The sequence below is a fragment of the Acipenser ruthenus genome, chromosome 20 (genome assembly GCF_902713425.1).
Source record: "Acipenser ruthenus chromosome 20, fAciRut3.2 maternal haplotype, whole genome shotgun sequence".
NCBI lineage: Eukaryota > Metazoa > Chordata > Actinopteri > Acipenseriformes > Acipenseridae > Acipenser > Acipenser ruthenus.
This window is the reverse complement of record NC_081208.1, coordinates 10,492,907-10,514,179: the sequence shown is the minus strand read 5'-3', so window position 1 is coordinate 10,514,179 and position 21,273 is coordinate 10,492,907. Positions and strand designations below refer to the sequence as shown.

Sequence of the window (21,273 nt, the reverse complement as noted above, 5' to 3'; positions counted from 1 at the left end):
GTATCGATATTGGTGCCCACCCCTAATTTCTAGTATTCATGTGTTTATTCACCCTGTGTTTTTAGATCTTAGATGTGGCTGAAGAAGTGGACTGTATTGCCAGCCAATGTTTCTCCTCAGCCCATCGGGGGTGGAAAAGGCCAACGCAACACTCTGTGTGGCCCCAAGCCAACACTGGCAACTCAGCAAGACCAGGATTCAACCCAGCAAGCTCCTGATCAAATGACTCTCCCTGGATTCCGGTGCGGGAGTGCCTTCACTGGATGAGACCCTGACGACTCCTTCTCTTAGTTTTACCTCTTAAACATTAAAGATTTAAACATTAAACAACATTGTGCTGATTAACAAATACACACCGTCTTTCAATACACTTTTACAGGAATTAATGAAGATATCACTAATCCACTGCTAGAGCTTTATAGTACAGTGTATTGGTTCACAGTCAATTTAGAAAATATGTTCTGATATAGCTCACCAAGATTAACACAGTCAACACCATTTCACCATAAAAAAACAAACGGTAAAGCTTGCAATCACATTTATTTTCAGGTTCATAAGCCGCACAACTTGATTTTAAGGTTCCAGTATTAATAACTAAATAAAACATTTCTAAACCGATTTTAATAAATAGTACAAATAATATGTTATGACCAGGTGGTTATTTTGTTGTGATAGCATTAGTACAAAACAAAGTGTAGAACAACTTGCAACTACTGGAAGCTTATACTGAAGCGTTACCATTTGCTGAAATAAACAATTATATTTTTATTGATTCATCCCTCCAAACAGTTAAAAATGCAATACTGGTGTGGTGTTATTTTGTGGTACTCGTTAAAATGTGGTACTGCGCTTGCCCGGGCATGCGCAAATGATTTTAGCTCAGAAAACCAGGAAACGCCCATCTGAAAGGGGTACGATGTACTGAGTTTGGCCCTTGAAGTTCTTTTTAATATAATTCATTTCACTATTCACCCAATTTATTCAACTTTAACTGATGAGCAAGAAATTGGGTTATCTAAAATGGTAATATACGATTTTGTGGGTGAAGTAGAGTTTGTCTTGTTCGTAGTGATTTGTGCAGTAATCAATCCCAGCATTGACACAGTGTACCACATTCTGACGATGTACCACTTTCTGATGATGTACCACATTCTGACGATGTACCACTTTCTGGCCCGACACCGGTACAATATAAACACTTCAACAGCAGCTACACAGTCTCACTCAAAGCTTATACAGAACTGAGGCACTTAAGGGTCAGTGGGCACAAGGAACACCAGTTCATTACAAACACGCTGCAGAAACTCACTCACAGTTACTATTTACTAAAAAGTAAAAATACTGAAATGAAATGGCTATAATCACTAAACATTTCCAGTTTTTATCAATTTACGACCAAAATTGCCAGGTTTTACAAAAGGTCAACTCAAGCATGTGAATGACTTATATATACCATCCATGACTATATTCACTATATTAATGCAATAGTTTTAGGGCAATACAAGGCTGCCTTTGTGACACACTGCAGTACTGATGCAGGCTAACTTCACCTGCTTTACACCCAGCACATTCACAGCAAACAGAAGCAACAGCTGCTTTTTTCTTTTTCTTTTTCAGAGTGCCCAGTTATTTTACTCCTTTTTTCTCTCCAGTTTTGTGCAGTTATGCTCCCTCACTGCAGCAACTCCTCATATCAGCAGCTCAGGAGAACTGAAGGCCAGTGGCCTCCTCTGATCCCACAACCAAACCAACTGCTTCTTTACACCCAGGAATGCAACACTGGCTTAGCAGGTGGGCTTCTTTTGCGATAAAATGTTAAAAGTGTGCTGTTTTGCTGTTCCTCTCAATCTACATAAGAACATAAGAACATAACAACATAAGAAAGTTTACAAACGAGAGGAAGCCGTTCAGCCCATCTTGCTCGTTTGGTTGTTAGTAGCTTATTGATCCCAGAATCTCATCAAGCAGCTTCTTGAAGGATCCCAGGGTGTCAGCTTCAACAACATTACTGGGGAGTTGGTTCCAGACCCTCACAATTCTCTGTGTAAAAAAAGTGCCTCCTATTTTCTGTTCTGAATGCCCCTTTATCTAATCTCCATTTGTGACCCCTGGTCCTTGTTTCTTTTTTCAGGTCAAAGAAGTCCCCTGGGTTGACATTGTCTATACCTTTTAGGATTTTGAATGTTTGAATCAGATCGCCGCGTAGTCTTCTTTGTTCAAGACTGAATAGATTCAATTCTTTTAGCCTGTCTGCATACGACATGCCTTTTAAACCCGGGATAATTCTGGTTGCTCTTCTTTGCACTCTTTCTAGAGCAGCAATATCCTTTTTGTAACAAGGTGACCAGAACTGAACACAATATTCTAGATGAGGTCTTACTAATGCATTGTAGAGTTTTAACATTACTTCCCTTGATTTAAATTCAACACTTCTCACAATATATCCGAGCATCTTGTTAGCCTTTTTTATAGCTTCCCCACTTTGTCTAGATGAAGACATTTCTGAGTCAACATAAACTCCTAGGTCTTTTTCATAGTTCCCTTCTTCAATTGCACTTCTCCCATATGATATTTATAATGCACATTTTTATTGCCCTCTGGCTCCCATAGCAGCAGAGGGAAACCCTTCTGAGCAGCGGAGCAGCTTATAGCAAGGAGGGCTGTTTGTTATTATCTTACTGTGGAACTTTTACTCTGGCCGGAGATATGAATTCATTTTTTTTTTGTACAAAAAAGGTTTTGTTTAGATGTATGAAGGTTTTTGATGGTGATACCTTTTAAATATGTATACACATATATACACCAGCTTATTGAGATGAAAATGAAAAAGACAAAGAAAATTCATTTTTACAGACTACAAACTAAAACAATTCATTAAAAAAATGAATGAGGCTTTGAGATAATTTTCTGTCTTAAATTTCCACTTGTCAGCTCACTTCAAAAGCAAGTGTTTATACTATAGAGGACATGTCATGAAAAACCAAGACATGCTATTTACATCCGGGCAGACACAGAGATAAAAAAAAAAAAAGCCTTTGGACCACTTTGCTACCCTTCCACCACGGCCATCACATTAATACCGTAAGTCATGTTCTTTCATGACATATCTTGTTTATTCCATGAATGTTTACATTTTTCAAAAATAATGAGATATATTTGCAGGTACTGTACAGTAGTCTATTACTTTTTACAAAGCAGTGTAGAGCCCTTCCCTTCAGACAGGTGAGCTGGCTGTAGATAAGTGTCTTCTTATCGCTTTGAAATGCCTCTATTAAAATAGCCTCATCTAAGAAAACATGTTGATCAGAATAACTTGAATGTAGCCACATGAGTTGTATGAATATTGTTTATCCATATTGGAGCTGATCTTGTGCAATCTTGTATGTGAACCAGCACGGCTATTCCCCTCTGCTGTGTTGGCTGCTTTACTACAGGCTTCTCTGTGAAACCAGCAGTCACGGTAACCTTCCAAGCAGCTGCTGGACATGCTTGGTGTTGTAAAGTTAACAGCATTTCCATCTGCTTTGATATACTACTTGGGATCTGGTTTTAATGATGTAATACATCAGGGCTGTAGTTGAGATTAACTCCTATTTTTTGAAAGCAGAAAAAATCATGTTAAAGTTACAATATGAAATAAAGCACATTGTGGGGTATAACTTAAGCCCCTTTCACACTGACATGCTCTACCCGGGTCAGAACCTACCCGGGTCAGGACCCGGTGTCATGCGGGTCAACTATGCAGTTTGATAAAGCAGGGTTGACCTGGGTGACAGATGCATACAATGTACACAATCGATGCCCTGGAAACAGCTTGTTACAGATGCTTCCATCCAAGCTTCTCTCGATTGAACCGTTGGCCCAAATACTTTTTCTACATCCCTGCTGCAATCTGGTTCATGCTGTGTCTCAAATCAACAAAAATATAGCTAAACAGAATAAACAGGAACGTTCCTTCCAGAAGTGAAACCTTCACGCAGGTGTGGCTGTTTGTTATTTCGGTGGCTCACGAATGGCCGTCATGCATTTTGTCTCGCTCAACCCGGGTCAAAGCGTATCGACCCCCATCCTGAGGTGGGTCGCTGGGTCCCGGGTAAACCCGGGTACGACCCAGGTACGTGGTTTCACACTGCGTGGGATTGTGACCCAGGTTGCCAGAACCCGGGTCCGGACCCAGGTAGGATTGCCAGTGTGAAAGGGGCTTTAGTTGTTTGGTTCTAGTTTTGTCAAATGTACAGTTTTTTTTAACTCTCTTTCAAAAATAGGAGTTAAAGATTAAAGTCTGTTCATATAGCTGTACGGGACTGTGGTTAAAAAGGCATCAGTGGTTGAAAATCAAAAGTATTTTCTTCATAGAAACAGACTTTCTTTAAATAAAGAGCTAAAGCTTTCTGATAAGTATGATACGTCTCTTTTTAAACACCTGCTTTTACACAGCCAATGCCAGATTTACAAAGCAGGCTTGCCATACACAGACTTAGTATCTTCACTGGGATTCATCAGATTGCCTTTAATAATAAAAGCCTTTGATTTGATTTTAGTTTTATATGAATAAAATCTATATTAATGTCTCTGCAGAGTTAGAAAATCGTCAACAGCATTGACATGTATAAACCATGTATACCCTGCTCTGATGCTCATAGAGACTAGGTTGGTCGCACACTCAATAATCTCTTCTTCTTTTAGACTTGACCACTAATAATTATATATATTAGATTCCTCTTACGTTTTCTTTTATAACCTTTTTATTATTTATTAGCAGAACACTATGGATTATGCGGTAGCGAGACACTATAAAGATATGAACCATGGTTCTGCCTCATTTAAAGGACTTGAAAAAGTCTCTGTTTCTGAGAGCAGTGGCAATACAATTAAACTGCTAATGAGGAGAGAGTTATTCTGGATTTAAACTTTCAAATCTATGGAACCACATGGACTTAATGAAACGTTAGATCTCAATCCATATCTCTAAAAATGGTAAAAGGTTTTAAAAATGTGATCATTCATCTTTGCATGCCAACTCTTCAGTCCTTCAGTTGTCCGGGATTGAGAATTGCGTTCCAGTGTCTTCCAATCATTAGTATTTAATAACTGTGTTTTAGTTAACAAAGTAATATGATCTGTAACATATAGCAGAATATATGGCTGTATTTTAAAGTGTTTTAATATATCAGTGTTTGAGTTTAATCATTGTATAATTACACTATGTATGGATTAACAATTGATTTTAAAATCCTTCTCAATTAATGAATGCTATGAAAGGTGAAAATTGTCATCTGTAACTTTGAATAGTGTCTATGGCTATTATTCAACACAGGTTTTAATTGGAGGAGCCCCAGAGTTTTTTTTCCTCAGAGGAGACAAGCCTCTTTATGAACTCCTATCTCGTATAACCACACAGAGCAGAGTATTAGCAATGGCAGATGACATAGTCTGATCCCTGATTTTAATTGGAGGAGCAACTCAAACCCTCCCTCCCCCCGACTTGGTCCAGCCCACCGAGGGATTAAAACCATCATACTGAGGAAGCCATTCCTCTTTTAGCTTCTCAAGATGGTACGGTACGACCTCTGTGTTTAGCTGAGCGTGTTGATAGAAAAGAGCTTCTTGAGTCAACTGCAGTTCCCCTGCATTCGTGCTGAAAGCCAGCTTGCCGCTTTCCTGGAATCAGCGACTCCAAAAAATCCTTGTTCCTTTTTCTGTCCTTCAGCAGCCTGCTTGCTTGCGTTGCAAGCTGCCTTCTTTGTTACTGTCTGTCGTGTGTGAGCAACTGCCTGTGCAGTACTATTCGTGTGTGTGTGTGTGTTTTTTCCTTTCTAAAAACTACACTCTTGGGAGAATACAGTTCCTCCATGGGGCTAGGCCTTGCCGCATCCCCGCTGTGGAGTGATTCCAACAGCCACCGTCTGGCAGCTGGATTGGGCCTTGTTTGTTTGGCTGCCACTGCGTGTCCCCCCGTCTGTGTATTAGACTGCACAACCCTGCTTGTCTGGGCCATGCTGTGGATTAGCTGCAGCACGGTTGTTAACAACAGCCAAGCGGCCGTGTGTTCCTCCACCGGGCTGTGTTTACATACACCCTGCTGTAGAGTAGACCTCGTCGGCTGCGTAGGCCCACCCACCTTGGTGAGTTGGGCTTCCACAACAAACAACAGTATGTTCTCCCCCAACTGTTTTTCTACCGTGTTTTTTGCTGTTTGCTTTTCAGCTCGCCCTCTGCGGCTTTGGCCCTTGTGTCTCCCTGGTGTATGCTACGTGCTGACCAGGTGTGTGACCATGCAGTTAGGGTAGGCACCATTGCATAGCTGCCCCCCGGTGCTTCGGTACCTCGGTGCGCATGGTGCTCATTGCACATGTGGTGCTCAGTGCACAGAGTGCACATGGTGCCCGGTGCTAACAGCGACCAGTGCATGCGTTGTTAGCAGCGCTCGGTGCACTGACACATGGTGCTGCACGGTACTCGGTGCACACGGTACACACGGTGCTTAGTGCACACTGTGCACACGGTGTTCAGTGCACATGGTGCACACGATACATGGTGCAATCGGTGCTTGATCACACGGTGCTCAGTGCATGTGGTGCTCAGTGCAAGTGGTGCTCGGTGCACGCTGCAGACACTGTCGGTGCAGAAAACTCCACTGTAATGACAGGCAAGGCCGGGTTTCACGCCTGCAAGTCCTGCAGGGCCAAAATCCCTCAGGAGGACAGGCACACCCTGTGTGTGCGGTGCTTTTATGTCCAGCACGCCACCTTGGGACTCGAGAGAGAGGTGGCCTGTAGCATCTGTGCGGCTTTTCAGCCCCGGGCGAAGGCAGTTGGAAAGAGCCATGAGGGCTAGTTCCGCGTTCCCTGTGGCCGGACAGTCGGCAGCTCTAAGAGCCTGTCTTCCACAGACTGTACTAGGACCCCCCACGCACATGCCCCCCGTAGTCGCTCCACCATCTCCGCAAGCGAGATGGGTGAAGCGATCCAACAAGGCCAGGGACATTATGGACCTGAAGGCTCAGATGGCCCAGGTCCTGGAGCTCCTGTCTAAACAGTCACCTGCTGCCCCGGCTGCAGTCCCAGCTCCAATGCTGCCCCAAGTACCGTACCCTCCCTCCCCCAGAGGAGATCACAGGATGACACACTCTCTATAGCGGCCTCCTGGGACAGGGCCTCCTTCTCCTCTGGCATGGAGGTAGGAGGGGTGCCCGAGCCCCCTGCCTAGCTCGACCTTGGCACTTATGGGGTGCACTGCAGCAAGTCCCCTGGATGCCAGCGGCAGAACCACGCCGGTCCGATTCCGGACGCAGGTGATGGCTTCTCACCCTCAGAAGGTGCGCTCCTCCTGGGATCGTCCGGCCTCAGCTCGTAGTGTGCTGAAGCAGGCCGCACAGCTTGCCTCCTTGGAAGGCACGCAGAAACTGGGCCTGGTGGGGTTTCCCCCATTAGACTCCACCATTGCGGCCTTGGTCAAGGCTCTGCCGGTGGAAAGATTGGCCAGAGATCCGGTGTGCCCAAACTAGCAATGCAGGATGACGGAGACACACCTCAAGAGAGCGTAAGCAGCAGAGCCACAGGTAACCCGCCTGGCAAACACAGCAGATACATGGACGGCGTACTGCGTGAGACCCCGCTCCCATAGCCAATGGCCACCAAATAAAGCCTCATGTCGAGCATGCTGCTTCAGATCTCCAGTCTCCAGGGGCAAGCCCTTGGCCGGAGCCTGGCTATTTTGGTTGTGACTCGCGGACAGCTGTGGCTGTCGCAAGCGAGGGTTCCCGACGCGGATAATGCTGCACTCCTAGACGCGTCAATATCCCCGGGACATACTTTTGGGCCAGCCATGGAGGAGATCCTGCAGTGATCCCAGCGGGAACGCAAGGCGTCCCGGCAGGTGAACAAGTGACCCCTCAGACCCCCTGTGGCAAAGTGCCCCGCCCCTGTGTGCATTTGTGTGTTTTGTGTATGTATGCGTGCGTATGTTAAATGTTGGTGTATAGATTGGTACACGGGATATAAACAGGTCTGTGTTTCACGTGTGTTTAAATTGTATATTTGTATTTAGGCACGGGATTGCACATCACGCACGTGCATTTAAAATATAGTATGCGAGCACGGGGTTGCACAGAATTAATTCACGTGCTGGGATTCAAGTGAATAATTAATTAGTAATTGAATCCCAGCACAATAGTATATATAGACGCACATTTCATTCAGTCAGGGTTGGTGTTCGGTGAGTGGAGAACGGGAGAGAGAGAAGGAGAAAATAAAACAAAGTAAGAACGTAAATTAGTTGTATCTGCTCACCGTGTTTTGTTCGTCTGTCTGTGCACTGTTTAGTTCGTTTCGTTTGTCTATTTATTTTGGCGCAAGTGCCGTGTCCCGTGTTTTCTGTTTAAACCTTTTATTTTGTCATTAAACGCTGAGTGCAGCCATTGCACTCAGCATTTCTCATCACCATCACCGTCTCTGTGTATTCCTTTTCTGGTCTGACGCCACCCACTCTGGCCGTCTTTGTGACACCCCCTTTTCGGCACAACAGCTGCATTAATGGCTTACGCCTCGGACACCTGGGTGCTCGCCACCGTGCACAACGGTTACGCGCTTCAGTTCTGCTTGGGACCTCCTCCCTTTTGAGGAATCACGAATACTTTTGTGACAGACCCTCTCTAGGCCTCGGTACTTCAGAAGGAAGTGGCCGCCTTGCTGTGCAATTGAGTCATTTGTCTCGTAGACCCCACCTCCCACAGAGAGGGGTACTACTCAAGGTACTTTCTGGTGCCCAAAAAAGATGGCGGCTTTCGCTCCATCCTAGACCTGAGGCTTCTCAACAGGTTCTTAAAAGAAAGGAGGTTCCAGATGCTGACTCAACGTCACATTCTATAGGCGGTTCGTCCGGGTAACTGGTTCACCACCGTGGACTCACGGGACACGTATTTTCACATTCCTATTCATCCAGAGCACAGGAAGTATCTCCGCTTTGCCTTTCAGTGACGCATTTACGAGTTCACTGTGCTGCCATTCAGCCTCTCCCTAGCTCCTCGTATGTTTTCAAAGTGTGTGGACGTTATCCTGGCCCCCTTGCAGTTGTAGGAGATCAGAGTAATAAATCTCAACGACTGGTTGATCTGTTCCCAATCATGAGAGGGAGCAGTGGCCCACACAGCGGTCGTGACAAAGCATCTGGCGAGGCTGGGCCTCACCATCAATGATGCAAAGAGTCGGCTTACACCGGTGCAGTGCACAATGTACTTGGGGCTCTGGCTGGACTCTAGTATGATGTGCGCATACCTGTCGGATGACAGAGTAGCAGCTATCCAAGGTCGTCTCTCCCTGTTTCGACAGGGATCGCAGGTCACTCTGGTATTGTGCCAGAAAATGTTGGGTCTGATGGCCGCAGCCATATCAGCCATTCAGCTGGGTTTACTCCGCATGCACCTGCCGCAAGTGTGGCTCAATGCATTTCACCTACATCCTAAGTGCGACAGACACCATTGGCTGACGGTGTCTCACATGTGCTCAGCAGCCCTACCCTGGTGGAGGATGACCTCTCACCTGCGCGAGGGTGTGCAGATGGAAGTGGTGTTAAACTGCCAATAGGTGACAACAGACACCTCCAACTTGGGTTGGGGGGCGGTCTGGGAAGGCAGAGGAGTCCGCGGACCCTGGTTGGACCGCTGGGCATCCCTGTATATAAACATGCTGGAGTTGCAGGCGCTCCCTTGCTCTCCACCACTTCCTCCCGTTGCAGAGGGGTACACATGTGTTGATCCGGATATACAACGTGACAGTGGTGACGTATGTCAACAACCAGGGTGGCCTACGGTCCCCGGGGTTACATCGCATTGCCTGCAGGCTCTTGACATGGGCTCACAGGAACTTGCTGTCCCTACAGGTGACACATATTCCTGGAGTGGTGAATTGGGCAGCAGACTTCCTCTCGAGGGAAGGTCCGCATCCGTCGGAGTGACAACTCCACCCTTAGGTGGTGGAGCGCATTTGGGACCGATTCGGGAAGGCGCAGGTCGATCTCGTCGGCTTGGCGGAGATGACACACTCCCTCCACCGCTTTTCATAGTGTGGCACGATAAAATTAGTGTGCACCATAATATGCCCACTATTTCTCGTGATAATGAATAAAATTCCAATAGTAAATACGGAAATCACTAACATACACAGTAATTGCAATTATGGAGCACCATAAAGTTTAGCATCCTTTGTAAATGAGGCCCAATGTGTAGAGAATGGTAGCGATATCTGTGTGTGAATGTGAGAGCGTGAGAGAGTGAGTCGACGCAGGCAGTAGGTAAAGGACAAACACTTGCCAATTCTTATTAAAGCGGGTCAGGTCGGGTCACGGGTAAGAAGACGGTGCTGCAGCGGGTTGCGGGTTCGGGTTGGGTCCTGTAGTTGTGGGTCCGGGTCGGAAGTGGGTCATAAAAATCGGACCCGCGCTGGACTCTGAGATGTGCTTTTTCTTGCCTTAACAACTTTATTTAGAATCTTTATTTTTGCAAAGTATGTTAGCAGGGTGCGATGTGACGGAGGCGCTTTCAATTTTCATCCACTGAGGGGAAAATAGCTTTTGTACTGACAATGTCTTTCTGCTTGTAAATGTCATTTATACAGATGATATCCAAACATTTTGCATTTAGTATGGCAATTCTGTGTACATATGTACAGTACACCATCACTCCGTTTTTAATTTGGCAAATGTTGTTTGTAGCATTATAAGCATATGTTGTTACTGCCTTTTAGTTATCAATAATAATAATAATAATAATAATAATAATAATAATAATAATAATAATAATAATAATAATAATAACAATAATAATATTAAAAATTGTTAAACGACAATAGCATATCCATATTAGTGGTGTATCATCGTGATGCGTCTTTACTAGAGGCTTTCCTACTGTTTTGTAATTTGTCTATCTATCTCCCCTACTGGAAATTTGATCAATCGCACCCTGTGACGTGCCTTGAAATCTAAGTGCTATATTAATGTTGTATATAGTGCATTTTTAAACATGCTGGCAGTGTGTAACAGTTACGTGTATTAGAATAAACTGTGATGGGCTACTGTTTTATTTTCTCTGCTGGTTAGTGGAGAAAATGTGTTTAACAGCCAAATTGAGTTAAAATGTTAGAAGATATGCAAAGTGTTGTGAGTCAGAATAATATGACTGTACTGCTGCAGCCTTCTGCCTTTTTTTTCTGTCTCCCCATTTGTTTTGGACACCAGCTGCCATTGATTCTGTAGTATAGTTTTGAGGTAACTATGCTGTTGTTTTAGCTACCAGGCTGAACAATAAACTGCAAATTGAAAGAAATAATACATTCTCCCAGTGAAGAAACCAAACTTCTGAGACAAAATCATATAACAGTACCAGGTGCCACCTGTACAGATATGAATCTATTTAAACACTGTTAGGGTTATAGCACAGCATATTTAACTGGAGGTTTTCATCCCAGTGCCTAAGTAAGACAAAAAGTTGCCTGGCAGCCACTTTAACACTAGCAAGATCACGGCCTTCCGGAATCTCCTGAGAACTTAGCCACATGCTAGCCTTGGCAGCCACCAGCTCCCATTCAATAAAATAACCAGCCGAGCTGTGCTCCAGCCAGGCAAGCGCTACCGCTGTGGCCCACACCATCCCTTCTGGCTCCAGAAGATAGTGGCTGTGGTGGAGGGCTGTCACAAGAGGGCTGTCACAGCTGTCTGTCTCTGACCCCCTTCCACTGTCTGCCTGGGACGCTGCAGAGCACTGGGTGTGTTCGGGGGAAGAGAACCTGCGCACTGTTACTGTGGGAGGTGAAAGTTCATTCTCCATCTTTAGTATCCTGGATTGACTTTCTGCCTGGCTGCCAGAAAAGTGTCGAGGCCTCCCGCCAGCCCCGCCAGGCTGGTTGATTTCAACCTCAAGGGGAGAGAGCGCATTGCCGCTGTCTGCTGACTCAGCTTGATTCTCCTGTGTCTTCTTGAAGCTGCTGGAGCTGCTGGAGTGGGACGTGTGGGTGGCACTTAAACGGTGACGAGCAAATGGAGACGTCCATTTCAGTTTCTCCATTGGGATGTGTATCGCCTCGTAGAAAGCACTGTCGAGAACAAACGCTCCAGATGCTAACTGTAAGGAAACCTAGACATAGGTGGGAGAAATATATGAAGCATTACATTCAAATCATTCATTAATTGTCTTTATGCAAGGCTGTCTCTAACTATTCAAACACATACAATAAGTATTTGCTTTATACGTGCCTTTTTAAACACATAGGAATGATATGGAAAATATTGAAGCAATTTTAATTAGTGTCAACAGCATTTATGCATAAAACACTTAGGCGGAGGTGTACTAGTGTTGCATCTGTCACAATAGTCGCAAACTATTTGCAAACGACTCTGAAGTCTTGGGTGAAATGTACTAAACAAGCGCAATGCTGTTTGCAACTTTTTAGGAAATTCTTTGTGGCAGCAGTTTCTGTTTGCGGTTCAAGTGTAGATGAATATGTAATTATGGGCATTCCTGCATAAATTCGCAAAAAAGGGGGTGGAGATAGTGCAAATGGGGGTTCTCAAATATTATAATGAGATGTACTAAAGCTGCAGGCAGTTGCAACACTTACAATTGCATCAATTTGTTAAGAACTTTTGAAAGCATGTTTCAATTACTCGCAATTGTTGCTGGCATTTCTATGACATTTCTGGTTTCCCCAACGTATTGGGAGCAATAGACTGCACACATGTGCCGCTAACCCCTCCAACTCACAATTGTTGCTGGCATTTCCCACAAATTTCTATGACATTTCTGGTTTCCCCAATGTATTGGGAGCAATAGACTGCACACATGTGCCGCTAACCCCTCCAGCTCATTCTGAGCATCTGTATAGGAATAGGAAGCACACCTATTCTATTAATGTGCAGGTGGTTTGTAATTGTGCACAATTTAGCACTGCACCACTGACTAATTTAAATAAAAAAGGACAGTATACATTTGGCTTATAGGCTACTAATGATAATACAAATTAGTGGTATAATGCAAAATATGTTGCCGGTCATTTGAAATCCCTATTAAAGAGAATTGACTGTCCTACTGTAAGTATCATAACTTGTCAATGCGGCACCATGATCTATTTTGTGTTAACTGTCTAGGCTGCCAAGTTAAAAATAATAATAATAATAATAATAATAATAATAATAATAATAATAATAATAATAATAAAGCTCAAATCATTTAGTTTCAATTTAAAATAATTTTTTATTCGCACTGTACACCAATGTGTACATATTTTGTGTTACCGGTAGCCTACAGGCTAAAGTAAAAAGAAAGTGCGCTACGTGTTCATTTGATTGTACTACTGCAATGTATACTGTATAGGACTACTGTACAGATTAATATTTTTGTTCATAATGTAATGTGTAGCCTCCCCAAAACACATTAGTACATACAACAAAATGTATAGTTTGCTAAGTGAAATGCAAATTGCGGTATGTTTGTGCTGCGACTGGCCCATCTTAGTATACCTACCCCTCAATTGTGGTATATGAGTATTATAGACAAATCCCAGGGCTTAACCCTTTAAAGGCCGGGATCGTGTTAACACAATCATAGTGAAGTGCGCTTCTAGGACCACGATCATGTGAACACGATAAAAAATGCACTTTGTTTTGATGACTTACAGGGCCACCATATTTTGCAGCAGGCTTGAAACGCATATCATTGTATGAGGGGGAGGGGATTAACTTCCTGATAGCATCCTGAGAGGAGCATTTAGTGTCTAAAGGGCTGAGAAAGTTTTGGCAGTGTGGAGAGAAAATACATCACAGGCTGCTTCAGAGAATTAAGAAAGACATGGAAAAAAGCTCTAAATCCGATGTATTTGACATAGTTATATTAGAACATTTATATTATATATATATATATATATATATATATATATATATATATATATACATACATACAGTATACAGTGTGTATATATATATATATATATATGTGTGTGTGTGTGTGTGTGTTTTTACAACATTTATAAATATCTGAAGTACTTTATAATGTTCCCCAGAGTGTTCTGAAAAAAAGGACACCATTTCCAAGATGCTACTAAAAAGTGAACTTTTATAGGAAGAGAGTCAAATACAGCCAAAAAATGCCTGGTCCTGGGGGAGCATCCCACTGAAAAATGCTTGGTCCTGAAAGTGTTAAAGGAACAAATCTATTCAGCATAGAATCTATTCAGTCTTCAACAAAGAAGAATTAGAGAATCAGAGGGGGCTTGATTGAAGTCTTTAAAATCTTAAAAGGAGTTGACATAGTTAACCTAAACCATTACTATAAGTGCAGCACAGAAACCAGAGGACACACTTGGATATTAATTGGAGACAGACAGGACAGAGGTGCTGTACTTCTTTCCACAGAGTGGTGAGGTTGTGAACTGGGTTACCAAGCCACTTTGATGCTGATGTTGGAAACCTTGAAGACCCTACTTGAGATCAATCTGCTACTATGAACCCAACCAGCATTGATGGGCCAAATGGCCTCCTCTCGTTCGTAAACTTTCTTGTTCTTAAATAAATGCATAAAATTCAATGACAAACGTTTCTAGTATATGTCTTCAAGACATTGAGAAAGACCACCCAGGAATCTAAAATGGAACTGATATGAACATTGCAGCTTTAAGAACAAAAAGAACATATTAGGGAGACTTTGGCACACCATCACATCGACTAAAGGCTTTTTATTAAAACATAAGAAAGGTTACAGACGAGAGGAGGCCATTCGGCCCATCTTGCTCGTTTGGTTGTTAGTAGCTTATTGATCCCAGAATCTCATCAAGCAGTTTCTTGAATGATCCCAGGGTGTCAGCTTCAACAACATTACTGGGGAGTTGGTTCCAGACCTTCACAATTCTCTGTGTAAAAAGTGCCTCCTATTTTCTGTTCTGAATGCCCCTTTATCTAATCTCCATTTGTGACCCGAAAAAGTCCCCTGGGTCGACACTGTCAATACCTTTTAGAATTTTGAAAGCTTGATTCAGAACACCGCGTAGTCTTCTTTGCTCAAGACTGAATATGACATGCCTTTAAACCAGGAATAATTCTGGTCCCTTTTCTTTCACTCTTTCTAGAGCAGCAATATCCTTTTTGTAGCAAGATGACCAGAACTGAACACAATATTCTAGATGAGGTCTTACTAATGCATTGTAAAGTTTTAACAATTTAAATTCAACACTTTTCACTATATAGCCGAGCATTTTGTTGGCCTTTTTATAGCTTCCCCACATTGTCTAGATGAAGACATTTCTGAGTAAACATAAACTCCTAGATCTTTTTCATAGATTCCTTCTTCAATTTCAGTACCTCCCATATGATATATAAAATGGACATTTTTATTGCCTGCGTGCAGTACTTTACACTTTTCTATGTTAAATGTCATTTCCCATTTGTCTGTCCAGTTCTGAATGCTGTCTAGATCATCACAGGATCCTGAATCTTTAGTTTTGCTATCTGTAACTTCACTAACCTTATACCATATAGAATTCTATAAATGTGCCTGTTTTGAGTATTTAATACCATTTAAAGAAAACCTGTGTAAATCCTCACCAGTGGTAAGTAGTCGTGATTGTTTTCATTGTCGCTCTCACCGCTGGACTCGTTGGTTTTACTGGGTGAGCTGCACATGAAACGTTTTGCAGCACCACTCAGCAACCGATTTCCACTCAGACTTAACCTGGAGACAGAAGAGAACGGTCAGGGACACAGACAGCACTACAGACTGTACAGAACTGTCAGGGGCACAGCCAGCACTACGGACTGTACAGAACTGTCAGGGGCACAGCCAGCGCTACAAACTGTACAGAACTGTCAGGGGCACAGCCAGCACTACGGACTGTACAGAACTGTCAGGGGCACAGCCAGTGCTACAAACTGTACAGAACTGTCAGGGGCACAGCCAGCACTACGGACTGTGCATAACTGTCAGGGGCACAGCCAGCGCTACAAACTGTACAGAACTGTCAGGGACACAGACAGCACTACAGACTGTACAGAACTGTCAGGGGCACAGCCAGCACTACGGACTGTACAGAACTGTCAGGGGCACAGCCAGCGCTACGGACTGTACAGAACTGTCAGGGACACAGCCAGCGCTAGGACTGTGGAGGCCTTTTACTAAAGAAAATTAGGACCTTTTTCCAGCAAAACAAAAATAAAGCCAACTCGCACCACTGACACGCGGGAGCAGCCAATGCTCCCTGTGGAATCCAGCCAGGAACCTGCACTCCCCTGACTGTATGACTCACCTTGCACAACACGCGGTCAAGCCAAGGACCCATGTTTTATTATATTTAGTGTTTTTTTTTTTTTTAATCATGAATGAAATCAGTGAAATTCCCATTTACCCGGTTGAAAACAAGCTCTCGATGGATCTCTGAGAGTGAACAGAGGACACTGAAGGACTTCTCTGCGGCACTAAAAACAAAGTAGACAGCAACCTATCATTAGTATAACAACTTATCTGCCAGAAGCTCTATAAATAATCAAGCTACATATTGAACACTTTTCAATTCTATCATTTGGCATGCAAGACACTTTAAAGCAGCCAAAAAATGAATGTATTGATGAAATGTCAGAATTTGGAATTAGTGTTTTTATTAATTGACTATTAAAATGACTGCCTTGGATTAAATCTAAAGGCTTTTGGTGCCACATATACAATCCACAGCTAGATTTTTTTAGAGCATTTTACAGCACTGTGGAATCCACCACCGATCCGTGGTTACCCTGGGGTTGCCCCTAGAAATGGTGGCTGCAATCCAGGTGGATTTGCTGGTTCTGTAAAATAATCCATCCAGCTGTGACTTCTCCTGGCAGGGTATAGATGGATCAGATCAGCCTCCTATCTTTTTATCCAGGCCACATCAGCGCCGAACTGTGACAGTGACAGAAATGACTGTCTGCATAAGAAGAGTTACCTTCTGCAAAGCTGCATCTCTCCCAACCTGAAGAAGAAGGCGTGCTGCAGGGAGACAGGTTGTTATCTTCCATATCTAAACACAAAGAAGAATGATACACTGTTGGTTTTGGTATACAAAATACCATAAGAAATCGCTCCCCTTGAGCTGGTTCTTCATTGAAAAGTTTTGAAACCTGTTAGTTCGTCAGGTTTTTGCCACTTTTACCAATAGATAAGGGAATGAGTGGAATGAAAAACATTTCTAATCAGCTTTCAAATTTAACCAATATTCTTTGAATGTAATAACTCAAATTATAGCTCTTTATCTTTCATGTAGAAGGTAAAAAAGTTCATTATTACAAATGCAGAACTTTTTAACATTGTCTTCAGTGCCCCTGCTTATTGGCACAAGTTTCCAATGAGAACCTAGTGTCTTTGTGATTCACTGTCAGTCTGAAGGCGGGTCTTAAACATGACCGACACCCAACTTGTCTGCTTACTGTCTTGCTTATATAGCCAAAAGTGTAGTGTACGAATCAAAGGAGGTTATATAAGGTTGTAAAATGCACTGATCAGATCCAATTCTGATCACCACATCACCAGAAGACATTGTGATCCTGGAGAGAGTCTAACAAAGTGTAACCAGACTAACCCCAGGCAGGACCAGCGAGAGCCAGCATGGCCCTGGGAAGGATTATATATTATACTAACCCCAGGCAGGACCAGCGAGAGCCAGCATGGATTATATATTATACTAACCCCAGGCAGGACCAGCGAGAGCCGGCATGGATTATATATTATACTAACCCCAGGCAGGACCAGCGAGAGCCAGCATGGTCCTGGGAAGGATTATATATTATACTAACCCCAGGCAGGACCAGCGAGAGCCAGCATGGATTATATATTATACTAACCCCAGACAGGACCAGCGAGAGCCGGCATGGATTATATATTATACTAACCCCAGGCAGGACCAGCGAGAGCCAGCATGGTCCCGGGAAGGATTATATATTATACTAACCCCATGCAGGACCAGCGAGAGCCGGCATGGATTATATATTATACTAACCCCAGGCAGGACCAGCGAGAGCCAGCATGGTCCCGGGAAGGATTATATATTATACTAACCCCAGGCAGGACCAGCGAGAGCCAGCATTGTCCCGGGAAGGATTATATATTATACTAACCCCAGGCAGGACCAACGAGAGCCAGCATGGTCCTGGGAAGGATTATATATTAAACTAACCCCAGGCAGGACCAGCGAGAGCCAGCATGGATTATATATTATACTAACCCCAGGCAGGACCAGCGAGAGCCGGCATGGATTATATATTATACTAACCCCAGGCAGGGCCAGCGAGAGCCAGCATGGATTATATATTATACTAACCCCAGGCAGGACCAGCGAGAGCCAGCATGGTCCTAGGAAGGATTATATATTATACTAACCCCAGGCAGGACCAACGAGAGCCAGCATGGTCCTGGGAAGGATTATATATTAAACTAACCCCAGGCAGGACCAGCGAGAGCCAGCATGGATTATATATTATACTAACCCCAGGCAGGGCCAGCGAGAGCCAGCATGGATTATATATTATACTAACCCCAGGCAGGACCAGCGAGAGCCAGCATGGTCCTAGGAAGGATTATATATTATACTAACCCCAGGCAGGACCAACGAGAGCCAGCATGGTCCCAGGAAGGATTATATATTATACTAACCCCAGGCAGGACCAGCGAGAGCCGGCATGGATTATATATTATACTAACCCCAGGCAGGGCCAGCGAGAGCCGGCATGGATTATATATTATACTAACCCCAGGCAGGACCAGCGAGAGCCAGCATGGATTATATATTATACTGACCCCAGGCAGGGCCAGCGAGAGCCAGCATGGATTATATATTATACTAACCCCAGGCAGGACCAGCGAGAGCCAGCATGGATTATATATTATACTAACCCCAGCCAGGACCAGCGAAAGCCAGCATGGTCCCGGGAAGGATTATATATTAAACTAACCCCAGGCAGGACCAGCGAGAGCAGGCATGGATTATATATTATACTGACCCCAGGCAGGGCCAGCGAGAGCCAGCATGGATTATATATTATACTAACCCCAGGCAGGACCAGCGAAAGCCGGCATGGATTATATATTATACTAACCCCAGGCAGGACCAGCGAGAGCCGGCATGGATTATATATTATACTGACCCCAGGCAGGGCCAGCGAGAGCCAGCATGGATTATATATTATACTAACCCCAGGCAGGACCAGCGAAAGCCGGCATGGATTATATATTATACTAACCCCAGGCAGGACCAGCGAGAGCCAGCATGGTCCCAGGAAGGATTATATATTATACTAACCCCAGGCAGGACCAACAAGTGCCAGCATGGTCCCAGGAAGGATTATATATTATACTAACCCCAGGCAGGACCAACGAGAGCCAGCATGGTCCTGGGAAGGATTATATATATAACTAACCCCAGGCAGGACCAACGAGAGCCGGCATGGATTATATATTATACTAACCCCAGGCAGGACCAGCAAGAGCCGGCATGGATTATATATTATACTAACCCCAGGCAGGACCAGCGAGAGCCGGCATGGCCCCGGGAAGGATTATATATTATACTAACCCCAGGCAGGATCAGGGAGAGCCGGCATGGCCCCGGGAAGGATTATATATTTTACGTAACAGCGCTTTTAAAAGCAGAAAAAAGCTGCAGTGGTAGTATCAGATTAATTTAACCCTATTCAACAACACATACATAAAAAATGCGCAGGCAGCTTTTCTCAAAATGTAAAGAAACTAAACATTTCATTAAAAAACTGGTCTGTGAAAGTTATCTAATAGTTACCTTTTAATTAACTTAATTCCCAACTTGTCTGTACTCATAGAACAGCCTCACACATGCATTTCTGTTACACTACCCACACAAAATCATGCTAAAAAAGAACATTTTCAAGCACTGTATAACTCTTAACCTGCGAAAGCACGTTGATGGATAGGTCATTGCAATAAGGGGTCTGTCGGTCAGTATATTGGTTTTGCGGTTTACTGCAGTTAAGAACATAAGAAAGTTTACACAAGAGGAGGCCATTCAGCCCATCTTGCTCATTTGGCGTTAGTAGCTTATTGATCCCAGAATCTCATCAAGCAGCTTCTTGAAGGATCCCAGGGTGTCAGCTTCAACAACATTACTGGGGAGTTGGTTCCAGACCCTCACAATTCTCTGTGTAAAAAAGTGGCTCCTATTTTCTGTTCTGAATGTCCCTCTATCTAATCTCCATTTGTGACCCCTGGTCCTTGTTTCTTTTTTCAGGTCAAAAAAGTCCCTTGGGTCGACATTGTCTATACCTTTTAGGATTTTGAATGCTTGAATCAGATCAAGACTGAGTAGATTCAATTCTTTTAGCCTGTCTCCATACGACATGCCTTTTAAACCCAGAATAATTCTGGTCGCTCTTCTTTGTACTCTTTCTACAGCAGCAATATCCTTTTTGTAACGAGGTGACCAGAACTGAACACAATACTCTAGATGAGGTCTTACTAATGCATTGTAAAGTTTTAGCATTACTTTCCTTGATTTAAATTCAACACTTTTCACAATATATTCGAGCATCTTGTTGGCCTTTTTTTATAGCTTCCCCACATTGTCTAGATGAAGACATTTCTGAGTCAACATAAACTCCTAGGTCTTTTTCATAGATTCCTTCTTCAATTTCAGTATCTCCCATATGATATGTACCCTTGAGCAAGGTACTTTACCTAGATTGCTCCAGTAAAAACCCAACTGTATAAATGGGTAATTGTATGTAAAAATAATGTGAAATAATGTATAATGTGATATCTTGTAACAATTGTAAGTCGCCCTGGATAAGGGCGTCTGCTAAGAAATAAATAATAATAATAATAATAATATTTATAATGCACATTTTTATTGCCTGCGTGCAGTACCTTACACTTTTCTCTATTAAATGTAATTTGCCATGTGTCTGCCCAGTTCTGAATGCTGTCTAGATTTTGAATGACCTTTGCTGCTGCAACAGTGTTTGCCACACCTCCTATTTTTGTGTCGTCTGCAAATTTAACAAGTTTGCTTACTATACCAGAATTGACTTGCAGTATTGTGGCTGTACCTCCTGTACGCTCCCCTGCCTACAGAGCCCGCTCCTTCTCCATCCTTCCTACAGATGTCAGGACTGCCCAGTCCCTGACCACCTTCCGGCACCTCCTGAAGACTCACCTCTTCAGACAGCACCTGTAGAACTCCTCTTTTCCCTCTGGACACTTATCACTCTTCCTTAATGTGCTTTACTTGCTCTCATCTG

At 43.6% G+C, this 21,273-nt stretch overlaps 1 protein-coding gene across 1 annotated transcript in view; it reads right to left on the bottom strand.

The window, feature by feature from the left end:
• Positions 1–11,366: 11,366 nt before the first annotated feature.
• The window catches only part of LOC117425819 (von Willebrand factor A domain-containing protein 5B1), a 105,177-nt gene continuing 95,270 nt past the window's right edge, over positions 11,367–21,273 (bottom strand). Inside the window, exons 18-21 of the mRNA XM_058994070.1 lie at positions 16,956–17,030; positions 16,383–16,452; positions 15,586–15,712; positions 11,367–12,127 (exon numbers count right to left, since the gene is read on the bottom strand). Of these exons, the coding sequence (XP_058850053.1) occupies positions 11,408–12,127; positions 15,586–15,712; positions 16,383–16,452; positions 16,956–17,030 (992 nt within the window). The 3' untranslated portion in view covers positions 11,367–11,407. The remainder of the gene's footprint in view (positions 12,128–15,585; positions 15,713–16,382; positions 16,453–16,955; positions 17,031–21,273) is intronic.